This window comes from Nyctibius grandis, chromosome 1 (genome assembly GCF_013368605.1).
Source record: "Nyctibius grandis isolate bNycGra1 chromosome 1, bNycGra1.pri, whole genome shotgun sequence".
Classification (NCBI taxonomy): domain Eukaryota; kingdom Metazoa; phylum Chordata; class Aves; order Nyctibiiformes; family Nyctibiidae; genus Nyctibius; species Nyctibius grandis.
In genome coordinates, this window is record NC_090658.1 from 91,695,692 (window position 1) to 91,720,610 (window position 24,919).

At 42.5% G+C, this 24,919-nt stretch overlaps 1 protein-coding gene across 1 annotated transcript; it reads left to right on the top strand.

Moving 5' to 3' along the window:
• The first annotated feature begins 854 nt into the window (after window positions 1–854).
• TBX18 (T-box transcription factor 18) lies at window positions 855–24,500 on the top strand. The gene is made up of 8 exons (XM_068401058.1): window positions 855–1,140; window positions 1,951–2,134; window positions 3,636–3,737; window positions 6,652–6,823; window positions 13,053–13,220; window positions 14,407–14,471; window positions 18,170–18,264; window positions 20,845–24,500. Exons 1-8 carry the CDS (start codon window positions 870–872, stop codon window positions 21,567–21,569), a joined length of 1,782 nt encoding a protein of 593 aa, XP_068257159.1. The 5' UTR covers window positions 855–869; the 3' UTR covers window positions 21,570–24,500.
• The last annotated feature ends 419 nt before the right edge of the window (window positions 24,501–24,919 follow it).

The window sequence follows — 24,919 nt, forward strand, 5'->3', positions numbered from 1 at the left end:
ATCTCCCAGTGCAACAGCTGAATATTACTAATAATTACGAATCCCTAACAGCAAGAGAGAGACTTTTTTTTTTTTAAGTCCGAAAGGTTTTCCCGAGCGAAACGCAGCGCTTCGGGAGAGCCCCCCTTCTCTCTGCTTTTCGGAGGGAGCTGGGGCTCCCGAACAGGCCGGTACCCGCGGCTGGGGGGTGTCTCATTAACGTTTATTGCGGGGTGCATCTGCCGCAGGGGCGCGGGGCTGTTTCGGCCTGGGCTGGGGGCGCGGCGGGTGCGGGACGGCGGTGCGGTCCCCCCCCTCCCCACTCGCCCGGCCGCCGCGGCGGGGGCCCCCTGGTAGGCCGGCGGGGCCGGGGCGGTGGGGCCGGGGCCGGGGCGACGCTGATTGGGCTGCGGGCGGCCGGGCCGTGGCAGCCCCCGCCCCGCGGCTCCGCCCTGCCCCCGCCGCCGCAGTGACACTAATGAGCGAGTTCTTCCCACCGGTCTCCTGCCTGGAAGTGCTGACAGATCAAGGCAACAAATTTCAATTACAAGCCCTAATTTGTGTCCGCAGAGCGTTTGTTACCCATGTCAGTCCTGCCTGGCCCATCAGACGGGGCAGAACGTGGAGGAGGAGGAGGAGGGGGAGAGAAGGAGCGCATCTGCAGAAAGGAATAGATTTTTTTTTTCTCTTAGAAAAAAAAAAAACCAACCAACCCCCCCCCACCCAAAAAAAACTTGGCTGATAACTCGGATTTAAAAAGAAAGGCGAGGAAAAGCCCCAGCCCCTTGCCCGCGCGGTCGGGAGGACGGGAGGGCGGCCGGCGCGGCGGGCCGGGCGCGGGTGCCGGCGGCCGCGGCGCGCCTGGATGCGCGGGCTGTAGGGGGGCGGGCATGGCCGACAAGCGGCGGTCCTCGCCCGGCACCACCATGAGCCTCAAGGCTCACGCCTTCTCCGTGGAGGCGCTCATCGGGGCCGAGAAGCAGCAGCAGCAGCAGCAGCAGCCGCCGCCGCCGCGGCAGCCCAAGCGGCGGAAGCTGGGCGGCGAGGACGAGGCGGCGGAGGACGAAGGGGGCAGCGGCTGCTGCGCCAAGAGCTCCCCGGCCGCCGCCGGCAGGACCTGCGGCGACATGGAGCTGGGCTGCGCCGCCCGCGCCCCCGCTGGTGAGTGCCGCCCCGCGACCCGCTGCCGCCCGCGCCCGCCTCTTGCCGTGACGGCCGGGCGGGAGGCCCGCTCCTCCGTGTGGGCTCCGGCTCTCCCCAGCCGCAGTCGACACTCTGTTTCCCCTCTATTTCTTCCGTCTTTCCACACCGCATGGGCACCCTCCTCCTTTCCCCCCCGCCGGCGCTGCCGCTTAAAACTCGCGGGGCTCCGCGGGGCTCCGGCCGACGGCGCGGCGGGGAGCGGCGCAGCTGCCGGCGGGGCTGTCGGTGCCGCAGCGCGGTGGAGCAACAGCTGGAGGCTTGTTTCCGAGGAGCGGGGGAAACGCTCATACAATACATATGTATATGTGTACGGCTATAAGTGTATATGCAACTATGTGTCTATACGTATATACAGCACATATATATGTGTGTCTGTAATTTATGGTATATGGACGCGAGTGCATTTTCACGCTGCGGGGGCAGAAGGCCGCGGCCGGGCGGCGGTCACGCTGAAGGCGCCCAAACGAAATGCGCCACCGGCTTCGCACCACGGACCCGCTGCCGCCCGCTTCGGCGGGGCGCTGAGGGCGGCTCGCCCCTGGGCTCCGCTTCGGGGAGCCGAGCCCGACGCCTGCGCTCCCCAGCGCGGCCCATCCGCACTCCGGTCGCTCCCCCGTCCCGGCGCGCAAGGCCGCGGCTCAGGCCCGAGCCCGGCGCACCCCCTCGCCCCCGTCGGGTCGGCGGGGCCCGGCTTGGGCTGAGGCAGCCCCCCGGTCGTGAGTTCCGCGCTCCCCCGGGCCGTATTGCTTCCTCCCGCTCTCTCCGCAGGCGGCTGCGAGGAGGTTTTCCTGGCGGCCTCCCCGCCCGCCTCCCCCGGCGGCTCCCCCAAGGGCTCGAGGCCCGGCTCGCCGCTGCCCACGCCGCAGGCGCCGCGGGTGGACCTGCAGGGCGCCGAGCTCTGGAAGCGCTTCCACGAGATCGGCACCGAGATGATCATCACCAAGGCCGGAAGGTAACGGGCACCGGCGGGGCCGCTCCCGGTCTCGGCGGGCAAGCCCCGGGGAGCGGGCAGGCAGGCACATCAAAGCGGGCAAAAAACCGGGGGAAACCACCCCAGATTTACGAGGCAGGTAGATGGCGATAATTTTAGGTGGGCACGGGAGCATGTGGCGTTTCGGGTTTCCTGTTCGTTAGGGCGAGGTCTGGGAGCTCCGTGTCCCTTCTGAGGGGAAACTTTTCCAGTGGATACACATGGTAAAAACCTGGGAAGTATAAAAGTATCTGAACTTATTAGAAATTACAAAAGCATATTTTATTGAATCCATATGCTACCCTCTGCATTTTCAGAGAGGCTTTATTAATGATTGAAATGCAGTCTTAAACAGCACAAAGCAACATTTGTCTTAAGAGAGTCCAGTCGGGGATTTTCTGTTTTATCTTACAGGTGCACTGAAATAACAGCGAAAACTAGTTAACCGCAGTCAGGTTTACCCTCCTGCTTGTTCAGAAATAACCGAGATAGGATTTTTCTTTCCAGTAACGACTTTTAATTGATTTTTATATGTACATATTTTAGAACGGCAGCAAATACTGAATAAACTTTCAGGTTTATAAAATACAGAAAGGTACCTTTCATTAGCTTGCAGCCAGCTCGTCACTAGGACTTTTTTTTTGGGGGGGGCTTCAAGAGTGAACTTTCTTGATAAAAGGCACGCCAAACGTGAGCTAAGAAATGCATTTTTATGTTAAAACCACCGCATCGGTTAATTACTCCGTTTTCTCTGCAGAAGGAGCTAAATCGTGAACGTTTTTTTTTTTCTTTTAAGAAATTACCTCGTAGCTTCGTTTCTGCTTTCAATAAAGAAGTTTTACTATACCTTTCAAAGACAGGGTAGCTCTTGCACTTCACCTTTAGTAAGTTGCAGACAGGAAGTCCCGTCTCAATAAAGACCATATTGTTGGGTTACAGCGCGGCACGTTGGCTTTTACAGCTGCATCCTTGCGGTGTTATAATCGTACCACCGCGGATTTAGCTTTCTCCTTTGCTGCTGCAGAGCTGATAACACCATTTGCTGCTGTCTGTTGAAACTTCAGTGGCAATTTGCATTTCTGTAAGTATTGGTCTTCCTGGGTGGAGGTGGTGGTTGCACATCTCCGGAAATATATTGCTAGCTAATATCTCAAACGGGCTTTAAATGTGTGTACTGCTAAAAGTCCAGTCTCAAAACCAAATGATTTACTGTCTAACAATACAGTTGAAATGATGTGGTAATAGCTGTACTCCCAAAGCGTATCCCAAAACATACGAAGCATTGTTCGAGTAAATGCACTTTAGAAATCTGTTTTGACATACAGAATGGGCCATTTCATGGCTATGTAACTATAATCGTCCAAAAGGACTCTGTAGGCTAAAAGGGAGAAGGAGAAAAACCCCACGAACCGGTTGCTTTTCCTAAACAACCATTCCCGAGTCTGTTTCATATTAAAAATGACCTCTCTCTTTCCATGTTCAGGCGGATGTTTCCCGCAATGAGAGTGAAGATCTCAGGTTTAGACCCACATCAGCAGTACTATATTGCTATGGATATTGTGCCAGTGGATAACAAAAGATACAGGTATGGTGACTTTAAGGCAAAAAAACATCTGATGCAAGCCAGAGGGAGCCTGGCTATTGGCAGCAAACATTAACACTATATAAATTAGCAGAAGGTCATGTTTAACTCTCCTTTAGATTCCTGTTTTTATCCCAGTGCATTTAAAAAAACAATGTGCCAAGTATACAAAACCGACTAAAATTTCCACTGGAGCTCTTTATACATTTGCTTTATGTTGTGTGTGTGCTGGGGGCAGATGCTCAGGTTTTGGCTTTCAGAGAGTGCCATTCTGGTGCGGTCAGGAAATGTTATCATATTTTATTCCTCATCATGTCAGTAGGAATTATTTCCTATTAAAAAATAAATATGAAAATGCACGTTTTTCTTGTGCTAAATGGCATTAACATTAATTAATAACTTTAATAGCATTGATGTCTGATTTAAGGGCATATAAGCTTTCTTGTTCATGCTTCAAATTGATTACATAATTTAAAAGCTGCTTGTCACTCATATTTGGTTGCTTAGATTCACAAAGGGCGATGTTTCTAATTACTGGTTTTTAAAGAGTTAATGGCATTATTGTCTGAAGAATAATGTGAGGAGCAAAAGCAGTTGATCTTTGAACACTGAAGAGTAGGAATTAGGTGCTGAAGCTCCCGCTGTTGCGAGGGCAGGCGTGTGTCGAGGGAGCTAGATGGACTCTGCTGAAACCACTGGTCCTGTAGAAATGTTTACAGGATCGGGCCCGCAGTAGTTAGTATTGTAGGCGTTTTGTAGGTCTTGCTTTACAGATGCCACCCCATGCTCCGTAGTAGCCAGGAAGAGCCTGGCCAAGTAATTCAGTGGAGGCAGGATCAGGTCCTTCCCAATTGTTGCTTTGATTGTTTCAACCCTGTACTTAGTATAATGTAGGGAAAACCGCTGCAGATTTAATTGTAGAACTAGGAATATTTCCGACTAAGGCTAAAAGGTTGGTTCTGCAGGAATGCTGCCTTGTTTCCTAAGCAAACACTGCCCTGTGTTTTTCGCGTGTCCTTACCTCGTTGACTGCAATTTTGTCCTTTTCTCGTGTGGTGTATAAAACATTCCTTAGAACCATTTTAGATTTTGTGTTTTTCAACAAGGTGCAGATACCAGTGCTGAGGGTGTCCAGTACATATAGTTAGGGGAGGCTTTTCTCACTGTACCATAGAGAAAAAATGCTTTTTTCTCTGAACCAGTGCAGTGCAGCTCAAATGAAAGCCCTTCGCTTGCTTTGTGTTGCATGTATATGCATTTACTTAGCAGTCTAAGCATATAATTCCTGGAAGATCTGAGTGATTCCTTAATTCATAAAAAAAGCGAGGTAATTATTCCAAATTGAATAAAAATGTTAATATTAAAAATAGTTATATTGTATACGAGTTGTTTAAACCTCATTTAATTTAAAATAAATACAGTCATACTGAGCTGCACTGTCTGCCCAGAGTGATACGTGGTGCCCACATAACTGAAGTAACTTAACCAAAGTTGTATAAAGGGCAGTATTTTCTTAGTTGGCAAACTTAAATTTCTGTGGTCATGTATTAGTACCATGCCTTTAACCTTCCCACTAATTATTAATGTTTTACATGTTTTACTTGATGCCAGTTTTCATTCTTTGCTGTGCAATCTATGATTTTTTTTATTACTGACTGTTATTTTAACTTTGGCTGTTCATGTGGCTTTACAGACTGTCTTGCAGATCTTTAAATTTGAAAGATACAGCAGCAGTCACATGGAGTCTAGTCTTCAGCTGTCACTGCAGATAGATAGCAAAACTAAATGGAAATGAAGAAAATTACAACTAGGACTAGATTTCTAGTAAAATTAGACCTTGTAAATATTTGGAAGCTTAAGCTGTTGCTTAAAATATTTAAGTATATATTTATGACTTTATTTACTTTTGTAAGGAAAGCATGTATTTAGCATAAACCAACAAATATAAAGTAAATGAAAAATATTACAGCAGTTGACTGTGTGATCTGGGGTTGAGAATTTGCCTCCAGGGGAGAATTTCACCACCATTCGAGATCTTAGTTTTACCTCTTGATATGAATTGTACGGAGCATTGCCTGTATTTCATCATTTTGTTTTAATTTCCGATTAGGTTGTTTGCCTTTTTCTAATGTGGAACTGAATTGTACAAACATATGATTTGATAAGGTCTTCCTTATTCTTATTAAAAAATATAGCTGAATTACTGGAATTTTACTGTACTTGAAAAAAATACCTTGAAGTTTTCAGTTAGTGCTTGTTGAATTGCCCTGTGAAGTGCCTGCCTTCAAAATAAATTTTCTACCAAAGCAGGCACTATTTTTATTAGAAAATTACTTTGTCAGCATTGGCCTAGCAAATGAAATATGGGACGTGTTTTTTCATTTTTAAGCCTTTCTGCAGTACTATTCAAGACAATTAATATGGTCTTGCAGAAATAGCAAGAGCATAGTTTGACATAGTTTCATTATTTTTCCCAATCATGATGTTCTTTGCCTTCAATAGCTTTATTTATAGGCTCTTATATTAGACTCAACATGTTAAATCTTCCAAATATGGAATTACTACTCAATTTGATAAATGAAGGACCAGATTCTTCCCTGTTTGCTGATGCCTATCTAGAGCAGAGCTGTAGCAATCAATGAACTGACACCAGCTTAAAGTTCAGTGTGGAGCCTAGTGCTAAGACTATTACTGATTTTAAGAAGACTAAGGTCAGATCGGAGCATGGTTTTTAACCTTACTTTTGCAGATACCAGAACTATGTTTTGAAACTAAAATAACTTTTATTTATTGTGCTTTCATGTTTTGTTAATTGGTGGGTTGTTGCTGTATGTACGGGCCCTAATTTTTAACACTGAATAGGTCTGATAAATTATTTTGGGTTTTGTGGTTATAGGTATTTGTTTTCTTTTTCTAGGTATGTTTATCATAGCTCCAAGTGGATGGTGGCTGGTAATGCTGACTCCCCGGTACCCCCTCGTGTTTATATTCACCCCGATTCACCCGCCTCCGGGGAGACGTGGATGAGACAAGTGATAAGCTTCGACAAACTGAAGCTTACCAATAATGAGCTGGACGATCAAGGGCATGTGAGTACTTGCTCTTCTGCGGTATTATATGTAGGCACATTGCTCAGCCCTGAAAGACTCTGACGTACAGCTTCAGGGTGCCAGAAATAGGCTTGACTTTTCAAAGCTGTTTTGGAACTTTACCGTCCAGATCTAAAATCTGCTTACTTTCTGCTCTGATAATTAACTGCTTATTAGAGCCTGCTGTTTTACTCCTCCCTCAAAAACAGAACTCCTTCTGCAAAGTAAGACTTTACAAGGCTAAATTGCCTAATGCGAAGGGGCAGAATTGCTCTCATGTTTTCCCACCGAGTGTGTTACTCACAACTTCTGCTCCGATCAAAAAGGACGCTTAAATTCACAAGTGGCTAGAAGAAACATTAATAGTGTGTAATAACTTCATGTGAATAAAAATACACTTAAGTATTTTCTTAACCTAAACATTTGTGTGAAATCCCATGAGGTGTTAATAATTGCAGTCAAAAACGAACATGGGAGCTGGGTTCGCTCCGATAATGATTTATTACATACCTTATGAAGTAAGACCCTTTCACAGCTGAGGCTCATTACTTCTGAAAAAACTGGCGAAGACGTATGCAGTATGAGTGTTCTGTTTGCAAGTTCTAAATTGTTTAGTTATGACATTATCTAATGTGACAAAATGTGTTATGTTAATATTTTCTTTTCTCTTCAAAACTGTTGAAACATGACAGATGTAAGCCAGTATCTTTCCAGCAATCCCTAAAATAGTTTTACTTGACACCTTAGGAAATAATTAAAAAATGAGAATTGTTTTTTGTCAGGGTGAAGTCTTTGATTTTTCAAAATCCCGTAATAAATGGCAAATGTTGGCTTCCTTTCAGAAGGAGCATCGAGTTCCAAGTGGTAGAGTTTTAAGATGTTGGAGGCAAGTTTTGAGACAGGATGTGGATTCCATTGTCCTTAGCGTAGCCCAATTTATTAAGCAGGATACTTTCTCCTTCATGGAGAGGAGTGAAAGAAAACATACCTGGCACAGAGTACAAAGGTACTACATGCATCTTTCAGTATAGTTGTAACTCTGTGACATTAAGCCAGATATTTTGTCAATACACAATCCAAGTTTAACTATGAGGTTCCCCCCCTCCCCCGGGTTTGTGTTTGCAAAGGAGATTAACGTGAGACTCTGGTCAAATTGTGCAGGAGCTCCAACTTTTATATTAAAGAGGCAGGAATACAGGAGACTGGCTGGACTGAGCTAGTGAATGCGGTAACAAAGATAAAAAGCCTCCCTTTCGTATAATATTATCCATAATTTTATTGCACTCTTCCTTAAAAAGAATGTGGGGGTATTCACGTCTCTTAAGTTAGCAGTGCTTTTCTTTGGGCTTGTAAGAAAGATGTTTTACATCGCTTCGTTCCAGAATCACTGTTATGGGGTCTCATTTGGCAGCATCCGTTTGAGTTAAGGTTAGCACACGTAGTTCCCTTGGTTTCCTCAGCGTTTGTGTATTTGCGACTCTTCCCGCGTGCGAGTTGCTTTCTCTGAGTCTTGAGTCTATTGTAAGGGCTTTAAAAAGTGAAGCAGATGCGAATGGGTAAAATGTTGCTTTTCCAAGGGGGAGCAGGCCAGCTGGTTTTTGTACTCGCTTGTTTCAGAGGGGTGATACATGGGTACTGTGGTCCACCCGTGCACTTGCAGTCGCAAACTGCTCTGTGATAAAATCTCGGCTATGTAGAGAATTGTATTATTGTATTTTTCCATCCCAGATCTTAGCTTTGTTTTTATTCTGAACTGAAACCTGCATAGTGTACACAGCACACCATTATTCATAATGTGGGGGGATATAAATTTTCTGGTCTTTAGTTAAGTGTTTCGATTCGGAAACTAGTGAAGCAAAGCCCTAGTACAATGATTTGAGACACATTGAACTGATTCAGAGCTACGGCAGGACCCCTCCTCCCCAAAATGGAAATTTAAGTATTGAAATAAAAGGACAAAAGAAGGATGACCGTAAAATAATTTCATATTTCTCAAATCTGGGAAATTGCAAACATGTCATTCATAATTACCAGAAAAGGCAAAAGCAGAAAGCAGAAAAGTGTCTCTTCCAATGGGTACATTTTTTCTTTTAAAGCTATGGTAGCGTGGAATGCTGTATTGAAAAAGCTATGTAGCCGCTGAATGCCTCCAGCAATAATGGAAAACGAATAATCATATTTTGTGATGAATATAAAACAATTGTTTCTCATAAGCAGGAAGGAACCATTTTTCTCAAGAGGGTACCAGGGGAGGGATGGGGGATTAGAAGAGCTAGGGGTTAAGGCTGTACTGTCCCTTGAATAATTTGTTTTTGCATCAAGTGTTCTAACACTCTCACCCCTGTATGGGAGATAGGGTATATATTAGAAAGTTGTTTTTTTTTTCTCCTTCTGCTTAGGCAGAATGGCTCAGAAAGACCTTGGTGGTGTCTCTACACTCTGCCATCATTCCTCCAGTAGTTCAAACAGTGTTGGGCTTTAGCTGTTGTTCTTCGGGTGTGCTTTCTGTGCTGTCTGATTCTGGGGCTTTACTCCTTGTTGAAATTGTTCCATTATTCTTCCTGAGCTCCTCAGAGGTGTCAGCTTTTGCAGAGTTTTTGTGTTAAAATCCCAGGGCTAGGTTTTCATCTTGCAGGCGTTGAGGTAGGGAGCTCACATGAGATAAACCCAGAGTCCTTTTACATATTCTGGAGTATTAACTCTCACAATCAGTGAGAAAAGTAACCCACATCCATGGGAAGGGAGACAGTATTTGCAAGCAGACGCTAAGGTAGTATTCCTCTGCAGTATTTATATTGTGGTAGTAGCTCATGGCAGCCAGCTCCCCTTGCATTGTGTTGGCTTGGGATTAGCTTCTTATGAAAGGAGATCAGCCATCTCTAAGATGACTCGCTTTGCTGTTCGAACACTTTCTGGGCTCCTTGCTGCCTGCTGCTATTTTCATCAGTATTTTGAGTAGGAGTTTGTGATGACGTCGTTTTATAGCACTGTTCTGCGGAGAGATTTTGAAGTACATCTGCACGTAGGACACTCTCTGATACACAGGTTGCACTTGCAGGCTGAGGAGATCAAGCAGAATTTGTAAGGATATGTTTTCATTGTGTGTTTTTGATCTCAAAAGAGAGTCCCTACTTTGGAAAGATTGTGTGCTTATAGAGTCATTAAGGTCCGATGGCACCATTAAGACACATACTCTGGCATTTGTGTCTTTCATCTGAGTTGTGATGGTAAGGAAAAGTAAACCTGCATTTTGCAGTTGACACCGAGAAGTGCGTGGTCTGGGCGCACTTTGTTAATGCCTCTTATCCCTCTCCCATCTGTGGGGTAAGTGCTGCATTGTAAAAGCAGTCTCTCCCTCTGGCTGGTTGGAGCTGGCCGATTTTTCTATTTTGATGCAGTTTTTAATCTGAATTTCAGTAGAGGGGAAAATTAAATATTTTTGATGCTATTTTCTATGCTTTTCAAATGAGTATTTTTTTTATGCAGAGGAACATCTTTTAACTTTTAGTGAAAATGAGGCTGTTAGCTTGTTAATTGTTCCTTGGTGGTTGGGGATTTTTTTTCCCCTATTTGAAAGTGGGGTGAGGCTGGAAGCAGAGGCAGATGGTTACTCTGCCCAGACTTGGCTCCAAGTAGCGAGCTCTGCTTACAGTCAATGGGTAGTTATATGTTCTCGTCACAATGAAATGCTGGGAAACATCAGCATTTGCACTTGCAGTTTTTCTTTGTGAAAAGGGAATCCACGCTCCTTGGCCCCACACACTTCCCTGACTGCAGAAAGCCTGGGCTTTGCAGGGAGGATAAAGAAGGATTTTTGGTGAAAACAAGCATCAAGGTGAGGACTGTGCCATGGGTGGGGAGGTGGCTGGGTAATCTGTGCACCGCCGAGCTGCCGGAGGATTGCATCTCCCCAGTGAAAGAAAATCGGGCTCTCACTTGTGCTGGCTGTGATGTTTGTGCCAATAGATTTATTCCCCCACAAAGTGTTTTGGTCATGCCCTGTGAAGGATTTGTAGAGAGAGACAGGCTCTTCAACTATGAGTTGAAAGTAATACCATTTTGTGTTTGGTGTTTGGTAGGGTTTGTTCTGGTTGGGGTTTTTTATTATTGGCTTTTAAGGGTATGAAGGGAAAGTTGCTGCTTCTGCAGATAAACTGTTAGATCCCATTTGTGCTGTTAAATGTGCAAGCAATGCAAAATGAAAAGCTGAAATCTCCTTTTCCTTACCTTTTTCTTCACAGTAGCTTTAGGTGATGCTTAGAATAATAGAGCTAAACAATTTTCGTAGTTGTTATTGCATCTCCCTCTCCTTTTATGTTCCATCTTCATAGAGTTGCTCTGTAATTCACTAGGGCTCTTCAGTTATGTATTATTTATTTAGGATTCAGAGTGCTGATCATAAACAAAGATCCCATTGTACAAGGCACAGTACAAAATCAAGGAAAAAAATTTCCTGCTATGGATTCGCTAATCGTCTAACAGTGTGTCAGCGCAGGAAATTTCAGTATATAACAGAGCCAAGCCAGGTTGCTCTTAAGACATGACAAGGATCGATTTAGCTGTAATAGCCACCCGGATAAGGAGTGGGAGGTGGTCATCGTCATGCTGCTGTGACTTCAGTTGTTCTGATACATGAGCAGAGCTGTTAGTAGCTGTCTGGGTTATCATTGCATGCTGTCAAGTCTGCCATGTAGGCAAGCCGTGGTTTGCACCACAGAGCTGATGGGGTGAAGTAATCTGGGTGGGAACAGAGCATGGCATGCTCAGCGGCACCCAGGCAAATGGCAAGGCACAGAATAGCGACGGGTTTGAACAGTGGTCATTTTTTTTCTGTTGCACCTGTTTTTTCTGTTGTATCTCTCCTGGTATCACTGGGCGTTCACAGGAAGACGGGGTCAGGAATGTGCTGTCCTCTGCATTTTCATTTTATAGATCTTTGCCAGCGGAGAACTGAAAGGAGTGCTGTAAAAAAGAATACACATTTGCATGATAAAAATCTTGCTCTGTGCAAGATTTCAGAAACTGGGAAAAGGCTTCATATGAGAACATCCACAGGGCACTCCCTGAGCAAAGTAATTGGAGCCTGTGATGTCATTGTCAAAACCTTACTTACAGGCTAATAAAACCCCTGATTATCCAGAAACTTGGCTTATCCAAAACAGGGTCATGTCATCTGGCCAGGACCAAGTGTATTAAACTAGCCAAACACTAGTTTATCCGAATGAATGTAATGTCCTCTGTGTCATTTGGATGAATGAACTTCCATGATGTCTGGCATAGGGGCTCTGTCAAGTGCCTGAGCACATGCACATTCTAAGGCTACTCAAGGAGCAGGAAATTAAAAAGCTTCCCCTGAATGCTGATTAGTGGTTCCACAGGCCAATAGCCATAGGACTATTTATTTATCGAGTTACTAATTTCTTAGGCCTTCCAAACATAATAGTTGAGCTTCCAATTATTTTTTTTTCTTGAAATCTTCTATTTTAATGGTGGTTAGCTGAAGTGAAGTAAAATAGAGGAAAAATTCTGTATTTTAAATCTCCTCTAAAATTTCAGAGCAATACCAAGTGGTATTTTTGTGTTTAATTTTATGCACTATGAGTTCATATAGTTCTTGTTTATCATTTATTCTTAACTGAGTTTTTGTATGCTGGGAGGGGTTTGTGTATTGATATTCATAGTATTATAAATCTAGGGTTATTAACACTTTAGAGTTCTGGATTTTGGTATTATTTTACTCTTAAGTTTCTGCTTCTTCAGAGTGTGAGAGTCTCAGCTTGTGTTCAAAACAAGATATGTTTCCAGCCTTTGGGATATCAGGAAAAAAATTACTCCAAGCACATCCCAAAGGTTCCAAAAACAAAAGGCACATGCTGCTGCTGTTAATCCTGTTAGATCAAATCAAGGCTCCAGTGGAAAAAAAGTGACAAAACTTTCCAAATTCCAATGGGACTAGTACTTCACTCCTGATTTTTTTTTTTTTTTGAGCCAGTCTCTGAATTTGGAGCTCCTGATTTGTAATTTTTAAATGCTTAGGGTTGGCAATGATGTAAATACACAGGGATTAGACTACTGTAATAAGAACCTTCAGAGGTTAAAGCAAACATTTGATTTCCAGTAAGTGGCACGGTAAACACATACCATAATCTGTTCCAAAAAGCTGTTACTCCTGAAACAGCAGGGTGTCCTTTCTAATAAATGTTATCTTTTTCCTTTCATGACTGCATAGATTATCCTTCACTCCATGCATAAATACCAGCCTCGTGTCCACGTCATCCGAAAAGACTGCGGAGATGATCTGTCCCCCATCAAGCCTATCCCTTCAGGAGAAGGGGTCAAAGCCTTCTCCTTCCCAGAGACAGTTTTCACTACTGTCACAGCGTACCAAAATCAACAGGTAACTTGGGCTTTCCGCTTACCGCTTTACAGGCTTTTCAGAGTAGACCAGGAAAGTAAGAGATAGGAGAAATGCAGATACTTTTATTATACCACTTATTAAAAAGCATTGTCTAAACCCTTTTCCTATAACAAGTAGCTTTCACTAGTAGTATTGCAGCAGCGCCTGGAGGCTATAGCTGAGACTTCAGGCCATGTCGGCTAGATGCTGTATGTAAAAAGTTGTTCTTATTATGGAGATTATACAGTCTAATTAGCATAGTTAATGGTGTCTTAATTATAAATACAACATTGAAGCACAAGGCAAAGAGCAGTCTCATTTTTAAAGGTGTTTTTGTACCTTTAAGTGTAGATACATGTCTGGATAGAATTTTTAAAGCACTTTTGTTCCTGACTCCAGTGATTTCAAAACTCCCAGGACCTTAACAGAGAAGCTGAGGTCTGAAGAAAGTTGCAGTCACTTTCATTAACTGCACTCAGCGTATATTACTAACTGCACTTTATCTGGGTCTACACAGATTGAAAGTCAAAAGTAAACTGCAGATTGCATGCCTTCAGTGTTTGGTTCTTATTACCACTTGTTCAGGTATTAACATACATAGTGACACCATAATTAGTGTTGTGACTTTTTATTAATTCCATGTAAGTTATTGCAGCTATATTTTGGGAAATCATATATGCCTTGCTATCTTTATAAAGAGAAGAGCAGGAGAGCCATGTAAAAACCGAAATACAATTATTTGGTGCCTATCTCATTTATTTAAACAAATTACAAGTATTTGGGGGGAGGTTTGCTGGTTTTTTTTGTGAAGGATAATAGCCTAGAGATAATATCTCTTTTCACATTTCCTTCTTGACCTGTAGAGAAATAAAATTTAATTTAAATTTTATTGGAGTTAGGCAATGTACTCTTTTAGGTGAAGAATGACATTTGCCAGAAGATTTTTCTTAAGAATTCCAACCTGCCATTTGGTAGCATTAAACACCTATTAGCTTCTCTGGGGTTTTGCAAAAAATAATGATCAGAAGACTGGCCGTTATTTTGCTGTGTTTCAGGACAACCATCTTAAACCATGCAAATGTGAAGATGTTTCTGCTCCACTGTTGGCCTAATTCTGTCAGGAGAGTGATTTTGTGTGTTACTTAGCTGAATTTGCAGGTAATAATTTCTCTAATCATATTCACAGATAACTCGTCTGAAGATTGATAGGAATCCATTCGCCAAAGGGTTTAGAGATTCGGGACGTAACAGGTAGGTGTTGGGGAAGAAGGTGGGCTTGTCACTGCTGTCAGAATTTGTTTGTGAAGGCTGGTCAAGGGGAGTACTTGTGTTTGCAGATAAATTAGTCTGAGGACTCAGACTCCTTGAGGGAGCACTTAGGTTTCCCAGTAATGTTTTCTGTGCTAGGTTCCCATTCCTACTCCTCTGACCATCCAGGTCAAGAACAGGTTGGCACTCGGCTTGACTCATGTACTCAAGTTTCCTTTCGGTGGAAGCGGTGGCATAGCGTGAAGGCTGCAAATGGAATTAATGCATACTCAGGTCTGTGATTTCAGGCTGCTTCTGAAATCTCTTTCTCCTGGCTGGAGACAGAAATTGCAGATAGCAGTGTCAAACTATAAGCCCAGGTTCTCTTGCATGTAAGTGGCATTTAGTACAGATGAATGGCTTGTTGTTTTCTCTCAAAGGGTGAGAAGCTTAAGTCGCCTCGTGCCATAACCTTGTGTTTAGTACACTTGCCTAGGAGGTGGGAGAGCTGTGTTTAAGTGTCTCTTTAGCCTGAGGAGTTTTAAATCCACTTCCTAGGTGAATGCCTTTCCTACTAGGCTGTAGATGACCTTGAAATGAGCCTGGTTTCCACCTTCTCTGTTGCAGTTGGACAGATTAAGTGCTTGTTCTCTCTTGATCCATGAATCTTTCAAAATAGCAATGGGGGAATCTGAGTAGTGCAAAGTGGAGACTTGGGTCTAGTCCCTGCTGCCGGTACTGATGAGGTATTTTATCCAAAGACTGTTTAATGCAAAATACTTAAGCCTGTTGCGAATTCTATGTTGAACCATTTCAGCTAAAAAAAGCAGCATTTAATTGTGGTGCATATTATACATCAGTTCCAGTGACCACATTGTGTTTGGTGTCTACAGCTGCTATATTTATGACTTAGCCTTGCAGAGAAGGGAGCAAACTCTGTGCTGGTAGGAATGCTCAGAGAGTATCTTTTGGTAGCTGCTTTATTGAGCTTCTCTTTTAGCAGAGGCTACAGTATTAAAGCCTGTTTTGTGCTTCCAGCTGAATTACACAAATGCTGAGACCGGACAGCAAACGAGAGTAGTTTTTAGAAGATGAACAGTTATAGAAGGGGTGGGGTAGTTGTAAAGATTTACAGGAACCCACTGTAAGTATCTTTTCAGTTTGCACTCTGCATTTGTTGCTCTCTAAGGCGTTTGTCTTCTAGCAAGAAACAATTGGCCATGCACTGTCCTGGGGACTGGAAGGGATGCCCCAGGCAGTGGCATAAATACCTTTGTAGCCTTTGTAGCCTTCTAGTTTGAAATTAAGTTAACAGTAACTTCCAGATAAATGCCGTGACTGAAGAAGCAAAACATGCTGTGTGTGCTTGGGGAAGAAAAGAGTTGCCATACGTGCCCTGTTTGACAGCTGTCTGTAGGCGGTGTCTCTACTATGCATGCTTTTTGCAGAGCTATAAAATAAGTACTGTGGAGGCTCCTAAGAAGTGTGAAACCCTGACTCCTCTGAAATTTCTGAGTTTTAAGTGGAGCTAGAATTTCTTCCATAATATTCTATGAAACAAGAGAAAATGCCCTTGAAAAGAGAGAGGAAAGAATCATTCAGAAACCAGTTTTGAACTGGATTTAATGTGGTGGGACAGCCCTGGTATTACCCGAGGACAGTATAGGTGTGGTAAGAGTACTGCATCTGCAACCATGCAGATCCAGTTGTAGGACTGGAGATATCCAGAGAGGCTTTTTTTGTTTGGCTGCTACGGATAAATTTGGTTTGGGCGTTAGAAAAAAAGCAGGATATTTTAATTGAAAGACAGTTATAGTTTATGGAAATGTATTTGGAGGCCAGTCCTCTAGGAAGGGCCAGCCTCTGTATAAATGTTTCGGAACTGGCTTTACATGAGGTCTGAATGTTTGTTACCGTAACAAACACACTCATTACAGAAGTGATTCTGCAAACTCTTGTCCATTGCAAATGGACATTAGTTTATTGATAGGCTCTGTGGTACTGAACAAATGTGTTTGGGAATGCAGCTCAGATTTTTAATTGTTGGGGAAAATTTCCTTTTTTAATTTAAGTTACTGGTCTACTTGGTTGATTATTATTTTACTCTGTTGCTGAACGTTGAAATTAAATGTTAAGGTTCGGTTATCGTCATTGTTCTAGCTGGTTTACTTATCACCTAGGCGTTTTAATCTTCAATAAAAGTGTAAAAAAAATACTGTGGTACTACTATATCCACCTTCTCAATGTTGCTTTATTTATTGCAGCTATCTTACTCTGCATTGCTGCATGCAATAATTCTGTTTAATTAAAAATATTCCCTTCCAGGTCATTCCCATTCAGTCCCACAGACTATTTTACAGAAATCAGTAGCTTCACCTTTTAAAAGCATTCCCTGTGCATTTGCAGAGTGCAACAAAATTTATGTCCTGAGAATAGTTTCATTCTTCAGTTAGGCCTTAAGTTTGACCCTATAAAAACTTTTACTCACGAAAGGACCAGAATTTCTCCCTTTAAATTCTTCAGGAAAAACATAACTGTTTTGTTAAATAAACTTGGCCATTTGATAGCGTAAATTAGGGTGGTGATAAAATGTGGAAATTGTTCAAAGGCATCTTGTATAAATTATCGCCTTGGTTACACTCCTCCAGGAGGTGGCTTTTATCTCCACTTTAACTAGAAATGAAAATTTCTGCACCATTGCTGCAGAAAATTAAGGCTATCTTTTTAGTCCAGGTTCAGCTAATAAATACTTCATAGCTGTTTTCTGAAATACATTTGTGATCCTGCTGGAAATGCAACGGGGAAGAAGCAGTATCAGAAGAGCATGTCGGTAGCTTCAAATTGGGCTATTTGCATAATTCGAGTTTACAGCGTGCTGCTGCTCAAAGGCAAGCACTTGTATTTGGTGTGTGCCTGATGCTGACACTTAACAGGCCTTTGGGGCCCAGCAGCCAAAAATAACAGCAAAAATGATACTTCTGAGGTGCATTATTCATAAAATTCTGTCAGAAAACAAAGGAGCCTTTACCTTCAGGAAATAGAGATTCTTCTAAATATTGTCTGCCACGATTGTCTACCTGGTTGTTTCTGTTATGTCATGACACTGTTGAAAGAAAATTATTGCCTTTAGACACTAAAAAACTTCATTTTGCTCAACCCATAAATAACCAAGACACAACACTGTTTTATACATTTTAGTAGACAAAGGGTTGTACACCCAGGGCTTGCTCATGTTGTAAGCGTGATTTTCCAGCTCATTGGTAATGACTGGGAATCCTGTTTTAATAGAAGTTGTCAGTGGATCACCTTTGTTCTAGGCAAAAATAGAAGATCATCCCTCTGGCAGTTAGAGCATTACTTTTAGGGAAATGTCATACTAGGAAAACATTTAATGTAATTTTAGCCAAGTTGTGTGTGTGCCCTGGCCCCTGCAAAAAAAAAAAAAACACAAAAAGCCAAAATTGACATAGAGAGCCAGACTGTGGAAATGGGAAACTCTCCGCATGCTGCCAGCCCAGTGACTCCAGATCACAGCGATCTCATGGATTAGGATTTAAGGCTCTTTTCTAAAAAGCAAAACGAAACTCAAAATAATCCTGAAATGTTACTAATTTTTGTATGTTTCTGAGGTAAGCTATGCAGAGAAATGTGACAAACTACAGCTTTCTTTCACGACACTGTGATGTTTGTGTTCTAAATAGAATGGGTCTGGAAGCGCTGGTAGAATCTTATGCCTTCTGGAGACCTTCACTGAGGACACTTACATTTGAAGATATACCTGGGATACCCAAACAAGGTAACGGTCTCCTTTGTGTTCTTGCAAAATAAAAATGCATGAAGATAAAGCTTCGCCCATCATTCTTTACAAAAATCTAGGTGGCTGTGTCACTTGCAGAGAAAAAGCACCAACCAACCCCAGTGCAGGCCATCACCTCTCCTTAGAGCTATTCTAAGTTAGAAAATTAATGCTAACTTAACCACTGTGGCAGTAAAAATCTTAGGTCGTAAAAATAAATCAGATCACATGTGGAAGATGACAGTTATTTAAGGATGGAATAACCTCTTCCTTAGTGTTATGCTCTGGCTAGATACACAAGGCAGAGTTCATTTATAGAAGACTTCTGTTGTGCAGATCCAGAATCCAATATAGGAATTACTTGTGTGTTTAAGAGAAAAACAAGGAATGGGAGAAGAAATGTCCTCTAAGTAATGAATCAATAGTGGCAAGCTTAATTGGGTTTCCACCTTGGAAAGCTTCCTTGATTCTTAAGGACCTAAATATTGTTCAGTAAAAATCCCAACAAACTTTATCTGCATCCTAGAGCTTGAAAAAATGGACCTCCTCTCCATTTTGTTTTTTCCTGCTCCCTGGTCCGTAACCTCTTGGCTCCCACTTTCTCCATCATAGAGGTAGTGCTGTGGGAGAGGAAGGGGTATTTAAATGGCCTATTTGGACAGAGAGGGAAGTCTCTGTACTTTTTTTCTGAGTTCCTTTATTTCCAGAGTACCCCAATGCATATAGAAAACCTCTCAGATGTTTCCCAACTAAATCAGACATATTGCTCTTGATTCTTTGCATTTCCTGCTACCGAATTTGCAAACATCTTTCCTGCCTTCTTGATAATGCATTCCAAATCTATTAAGTGTCTTCAGAGCAAAAACCCAGAAAATACAGAAATACACAGAAATCACTTGTGTCGACTTCTCCTTAGCCCACTCCTTTGAGAAATCTTAAGCATCTGTGCCTGATGTGTGCAATTAAAAAGGAGTTTTTGTGCCAAGTCACAGATACGTTGGATGAAGGTTGGCAGAGTTTTGGGCAGAGGATGGGGGTGGGAGGATCGTCCTCGTAAAAAAGGCCTGTAATGAGAAGCCAGCATCAGACCTGAAATACCTTGTCAGACTCTGTAAGACTGAAAGGCAACTCGCTATGAAGTTAAAATGTCTCAGAGACAGGCCAGCTGTATTGCCCTGTTTGTGTATAACAGCACTGTTTGAGAGCAGAGGAACTGCTGCCATGAACTTCCCACTTCCTTTTCTGCTGTTGCAGGCTATGGAGCTTGTTGAAGTTACTGTTGATGTTCACAGAATGGGAACTGGGATCCTTGGAAAACCTTTAGTTGACTGTACCTTGGCCAGTAGTGTGGTTTAGAGACTTGCTGAAAGACCCCATTAGAAATTCATCCTGGTATTTAATGCTGAAAGTGCCCACCTTCGGATAGCGGAGGCATTGACATAGATTGGAAAAAAAAAAAAAAGTATGCCTTACACTAGGATTTCTTGAAGGTGGCAGTGTCTCATGGTGCTTTGTGCCTGTTGAGGCCTGTCAACAGAGCAAGAAGAAGCAGACAGAGTTCACTGATAATGTATTTTTCTTTTTACTAGCTCAGCTATTGTGAAAACCTGTTAACTTATTGAAAGTGTGTATCTCTCTGCAGCATCAAGCTGTTTGATAGTTAATATGATTCATAAACAGGAGAGTATTCTGTGTTAAGTGCCTTCCACCTGGGAGACTGTGAAAGGCCCAAATCAATTTTTCTATGCTCATTTTTCGGGTAGATATAATCTCTAAGAAAAAGAAGTGTTTCTTACAGCTGGGAAACTTTCAGTCCTGAGAAAAGGCTTTACCTGTAGCAAGCAGTGGGTTTTCAGGAGCATTCAGTACTGGTATTTGTCACGTAAAAAAGTTCTGATATCAGTAAATGAACAGTTTGTGAACAGTTTGCTGCAAACCTAAACCTCCACCTACCCATTCAAGAAATGAAGCAGCCATGCACAGTAGTCAGCCTATACTTTCCCTGAAGTTGTTCTGAAGTTTTGTTCTCAAGTTTTTTGGTTTGAAGTTGGAAGTTTTTTGTTCTGAAGTTTTGTTCTGACGTTGTGAACTTTCCTGAAGCTCTTGAACTGTGGAAGCCTCTATCATTTGAGCTAAGGAGCTGGTGCTCTGGCAGCGAGTCAGGCACAGAGTGCTTGAAACGTACTCTGGGGTGTATCAGCAGCATAGACAATATAAAATTCCTAACTTTGAAGGCTTCCTGTGATGTGGTACTCACCTGGCTGCATCTTAGCTGCCATGCAGCTTGCTTCCCTTGTCCAATAAAGAGTAGTTAACCTTTCGGACAGGAGCCCTAAGTATTGAGTGATGGTTGCAAAAGCATACCTTATGTTCTCTTTCTTGGACAGGTTGTTTCTTTAGAAATACGCATGTGCCACACAAGCACACACCACCCTGCACATGTATGTACAAGTCATTTTTCGAATGAATTTGCATCGTGTTTCATGTCAAGGGTTATTATAAAAGACAAAGGTCTTGATCTGTCACCTTGGAAGTGAACCTTTCCCAACATGCTTCTTACACTGTAATATTCTCTTCCAGGAAATGCAGGTTCCTCTACTTTACTCCAGGGATCTGGCAGTGGAGTGCCATCTACCCACCCTCACCTTTTACCGGGTTCCCCTTGCTCATCTCCAGCCTTCCACCTCAGTCCCAACACTAGCCAGCTCTGTAGCCTTGCTCCAGCTGACTACACAGCTTGTGCCCGCTCAGGCTTGACCCTGAACAGATACAGCACTTCCTTGGCTGAAACCTACAACAGGCTGACAAACCAAACCAGTGAGACGTTTGCACCCCCGAGGACTCCCTCCTATGTCGGTGTGTCGAGTAGCACAACTGTGAATATGTCTATGAGTGGCAATGATGGGGATGCATTCAGCTGCCCACAGACTGGCTTGTCTATGCAGATTTCAGGGATGTCTCCACAGCTCCAGTACATCATGCCATCCCCATCCAGCAATGCCTTTACCACTAATCAAACCCACCAAGGCTCCTACAACACGTTTAGACTGCACAGTCCCTGTGCGCTCTATGGATATAACTTTTCCACATCCCCTAAACTGGCTGCCAGTCCTGAGAAAATCGTTTCTTCCCAAGGAAGTTTCTTGGGGTCCTCGCCAAGTGGAACCATGACGGATCGGCAGATGTTGCCCCCCGTGGAAGGAGTGCACTTACTTAGCAGTGGGGGGCAGCAGAATTTCTTTGACTCTAGGACCCTAGGAAGCTTAACACTCTCGTCTTCTCAAGTGTCTGCACATATGGTTTGATGAAGCCTTTAAGTAAAAGTACAGTATGTTTGGTGTGTACAATGTATTTCTTTTGGGATATGAGAGGACACTCGATGTAGCTTGTAAAGTGTGTGTATATATAATATGAGAGGAAGTTTCACTGAATTTTTGAATTGCTTGTGGCCAGATTATTCTCCTATTTTGAGTTACACAGAGTTTGTTGCGGTGCAGACTGCTTTAGTTTTCTGGTATAATACACTTAGTTGTATAACACTTTGGGACATATGCAACAAATTAAGTAAGACTTCCTCCCTTTTCCCCCTCCTCTGTTCTAACCCCTTTAAAGAATGAAATGACACTTGGAGTATTAAACAACACAAACAAGCCCACTTACATTTCCTATAGTACTAGTGAGTTTCTTTAAAACATTTATACAATGATAAGCTGATGCACCAAAGGCATTTTACAAGTTTCTTCTCTGTTATAAGGGATGTGAAGGGTATATGGACTTTTAAGTGTTAAGCATCAAGCATCCAGCCTAAAATAGAAGTTTAGCTGATGGATTATTTACAAAGTAAAGGGAAAGATTAGTTTGCCTTCTCATGAGATGCTGTTCATGGCTTATCAACAGCACAACATTCTTACTAGGATTTATTTTTTTCAGCATTAGTCTAGGTTTATGTTTAGGTATTTGAAGACAAATAATGCATATTCAAATTGTGGTGATAGGAGCAATTTAAACCAACAGCAGAAGAAGTGGCATTCCTTGGTACAGAATGAACTTTGGGGTGCTTCATTTTTGTGAAAGGAAGGGCTTGATGCATTTTTTCCTCCATAAATATTGCCTATAAGACATTTACTGGACAGTAGGATATTCTAATGTATCTTTGTTTTTGTATTTTTACTTTTTTAAAGGAAAATGCAGGTTTGATTTAGGAAGAAAAAAGTGAGCCAGATGAGAAATTCCATTATTGGTTTTACCCTTGTATGTGTGTGTTGTGGGTTTGTTGTTGTTTTTTTTTTTTAATAAGGGCAAAAAGTCCTCCATCCTACGTATCTCATAAATATGTTGCCTGTAGCAATTAGGCAGATGACCCAGTTTGCCCGCAAGCGTTGCTGGAAGCAGAACTTTGTCGTAGCTGCCTCCTTGTAACACAGCCAAACTGGGACCAGGATTACAATAGGCAAAATTCCTTTAATAGTTTTCTTTGAATGCTCCAGCATGACACCTATGGCCTTTGTCCCTCCCTTCAAGGAGTCATCTGTCTTCCTCTTCTTACTTTCTGTCATGAGGTTACTGCTGCTCTGTTTCTCCATCAGTTTTTGCCCTGGAATTGGAGGGGTCCCCTTCCTTCCTGGTTCTGGTTTTAACTGGCTCTTGTAAGAACACAGATCACAACCTGCTCCTGACCAGGCTTCTCCAGAGTGACAGGGACACGGGGAGACACTGGTTGTGGTGAAATTTCTGCCCTCATCTGCACCTGCACAGCACCGATGTGTATCAGTCCTGCTGTGAAAGCTGCCTCTCAGCTGCCCGCCTGTCAGAGCTGAACAGTGGAGGCTGTAGAACAGATCTTAATGCTTGAGAGAATGGGTCGTCTTCAACAGTATACTAAGCCTCCTTTATGTTGTGCAGGTGCTGTAAAGGCATTATAAAGTGGGTACAAATGTAGTTGAAAATGCTTCCCTGGTCAGCATTGAAGGAGAATGTAGCCTTTCAGGTTTTATGTTTTTCTCTGTTAGATTTTTCGGTGAAGGTGGATTATTGTGTTTCTCAACAGTTCCTGTCTTTTCTGGCTAACAGTGGGCTTAACTGCTCCCACTTCAAGAAAGACTCATTGCAGTTAGTAGTTCTTCAGTGGGTTGGAGATTATGCATGCAGAAACGCCCTCTCACTATCTCTTCTTACTGTTTGGGCATGGAAGAGAAACCACAGCAGTCTTTAAGCCTGTTCCTGGAGAAGGCTTTATTTCTATTAGTTAAGTATTTCTTTATGTTAAAGAACACATGTAGAAAGTTCTCATTCAGAGCTGGAAAGACAAGAGGATGAGCCTGCAGTTGAGGAGATATAGGTTGGCTTCTTTGCTTTCACAAACTTACCAAGTGACCTTGGGCAATTCACTCGGCCTTTCTATATGTAATTTTTTTTTCTCCTGTAAAATATGATACTAGCACTTCTCTGCCTCACAGTAATTGGTGACAATACATTAAAGATGAAGATCATCTTTACATCTACTGTACTGTGGACAGTACATTACAGATGAATGGCTAGGCAGTGTTCATATATGAGGATAACAAAGAGCATTCACGTACTTCAGGTCTGTCACTAGTTTTGGCATTGCAGTGTCCTTTGAGGCAGACCTCCTAGCAAGACCTGCAATACTAAAAACACTGTTCAAAAACCTCACACTAAGAATTGGTGAAATGGTTCTAAGATGCGTAGAAGATGGGCAAATTTTCAGTTATGTAAATTGTGATAGTTCCATTGATTTAAATTAATAAGAAATTTGTGTACAGTAATTCCTGCTCTAGCCAAAACTTTTGAAATGTTGCAGTTGGTCAAATCTTTAAATGGGAAGAATGATACAATTAATCTGTACTTGAAAAAAATTAAAGATAATTATCCATGTCATCTTAAGGGCTGTGACTAGGTGGAAATGTGGAAGAGCTAAATCGTGCATGTTCCTATAAGGGGACAAAAAAAAGATTGTGCATGGATGTTCATGGAGGTGCTCCTGGCAAGAGTATGTACTTTATTGTCTGGGAATTTTTTAGAACTGGTCTCTTATTTTTCCTCAAATTATTCTTATCATATAACCACACAATATTGTTGGCAACATTTGTTCCTTAAAATTTGAATCATATTGTAAATACGTACTGGTGTGTCATTGTGAAAAGACTAGCTTTTTATCGATACAGTAAATGCTATATATGCATTATATCTGTAATTATATATCTGTATTTTACAAAAATGCCACAGAAAATATATTAAAGTGTGTATTCAAACACTTTTTACTACATTTGGAAAATTGAGGGGCTTGGGTCTTTTTTTTTTCTCTACAACTTCAGCAAGACCAAAGGAAGTGACGCTAAGGTAAGCTCTGAAATTCAAAGACTTAATACAAACTGCAACAATCCAACTAATCCACAGTTCTTAAATGGTTCACTTTAACCATCTGCTGTTGAACCTCCCTGTCATTTGTATGCAAAGGTCATGACAGATGTTGGGTACAAGCTGATGCTGAGGCTGATAGCAAAGCTGTGAGGTTTTTATGTGAAGGAAGGGTCTGAGCATCTTGCCAGGCTTATTAGCCAGTCATGGAGCCTTGCTGGTTCCTCATAGTCAGCTCATCCCAGCTGCCAAGACCAGTTCAGCTGCCCCACATCAG

What these genes read in the sequence shown, in the direction of transcription:
- TBX18 (XM_068401058.1), top strand. Translation starts at nt 870, where the DNA reads ATGGCCGACAAGCGGCGGTCCTCGCCCGGCACCACCATGAGCCTCAAG. An exon ending in CAGCGTACCAAAATCAACAG is followed by an intron (nt 13,221 to 14,406) that starts GTAACTTGGGCT and finishes TCATATTCACAG; the next exon opens with ATAACTCGTCTGAAGATTGA. An exon ending in AGAGATTCGGGACGTAACAG is followed by an intron (nt 14,472 to 18,169) that starts GTAGGTGTTGGG and finishes TGTTCTAAATAG; the next exon opens with AATGGGTCTGGAAGCGCTGG.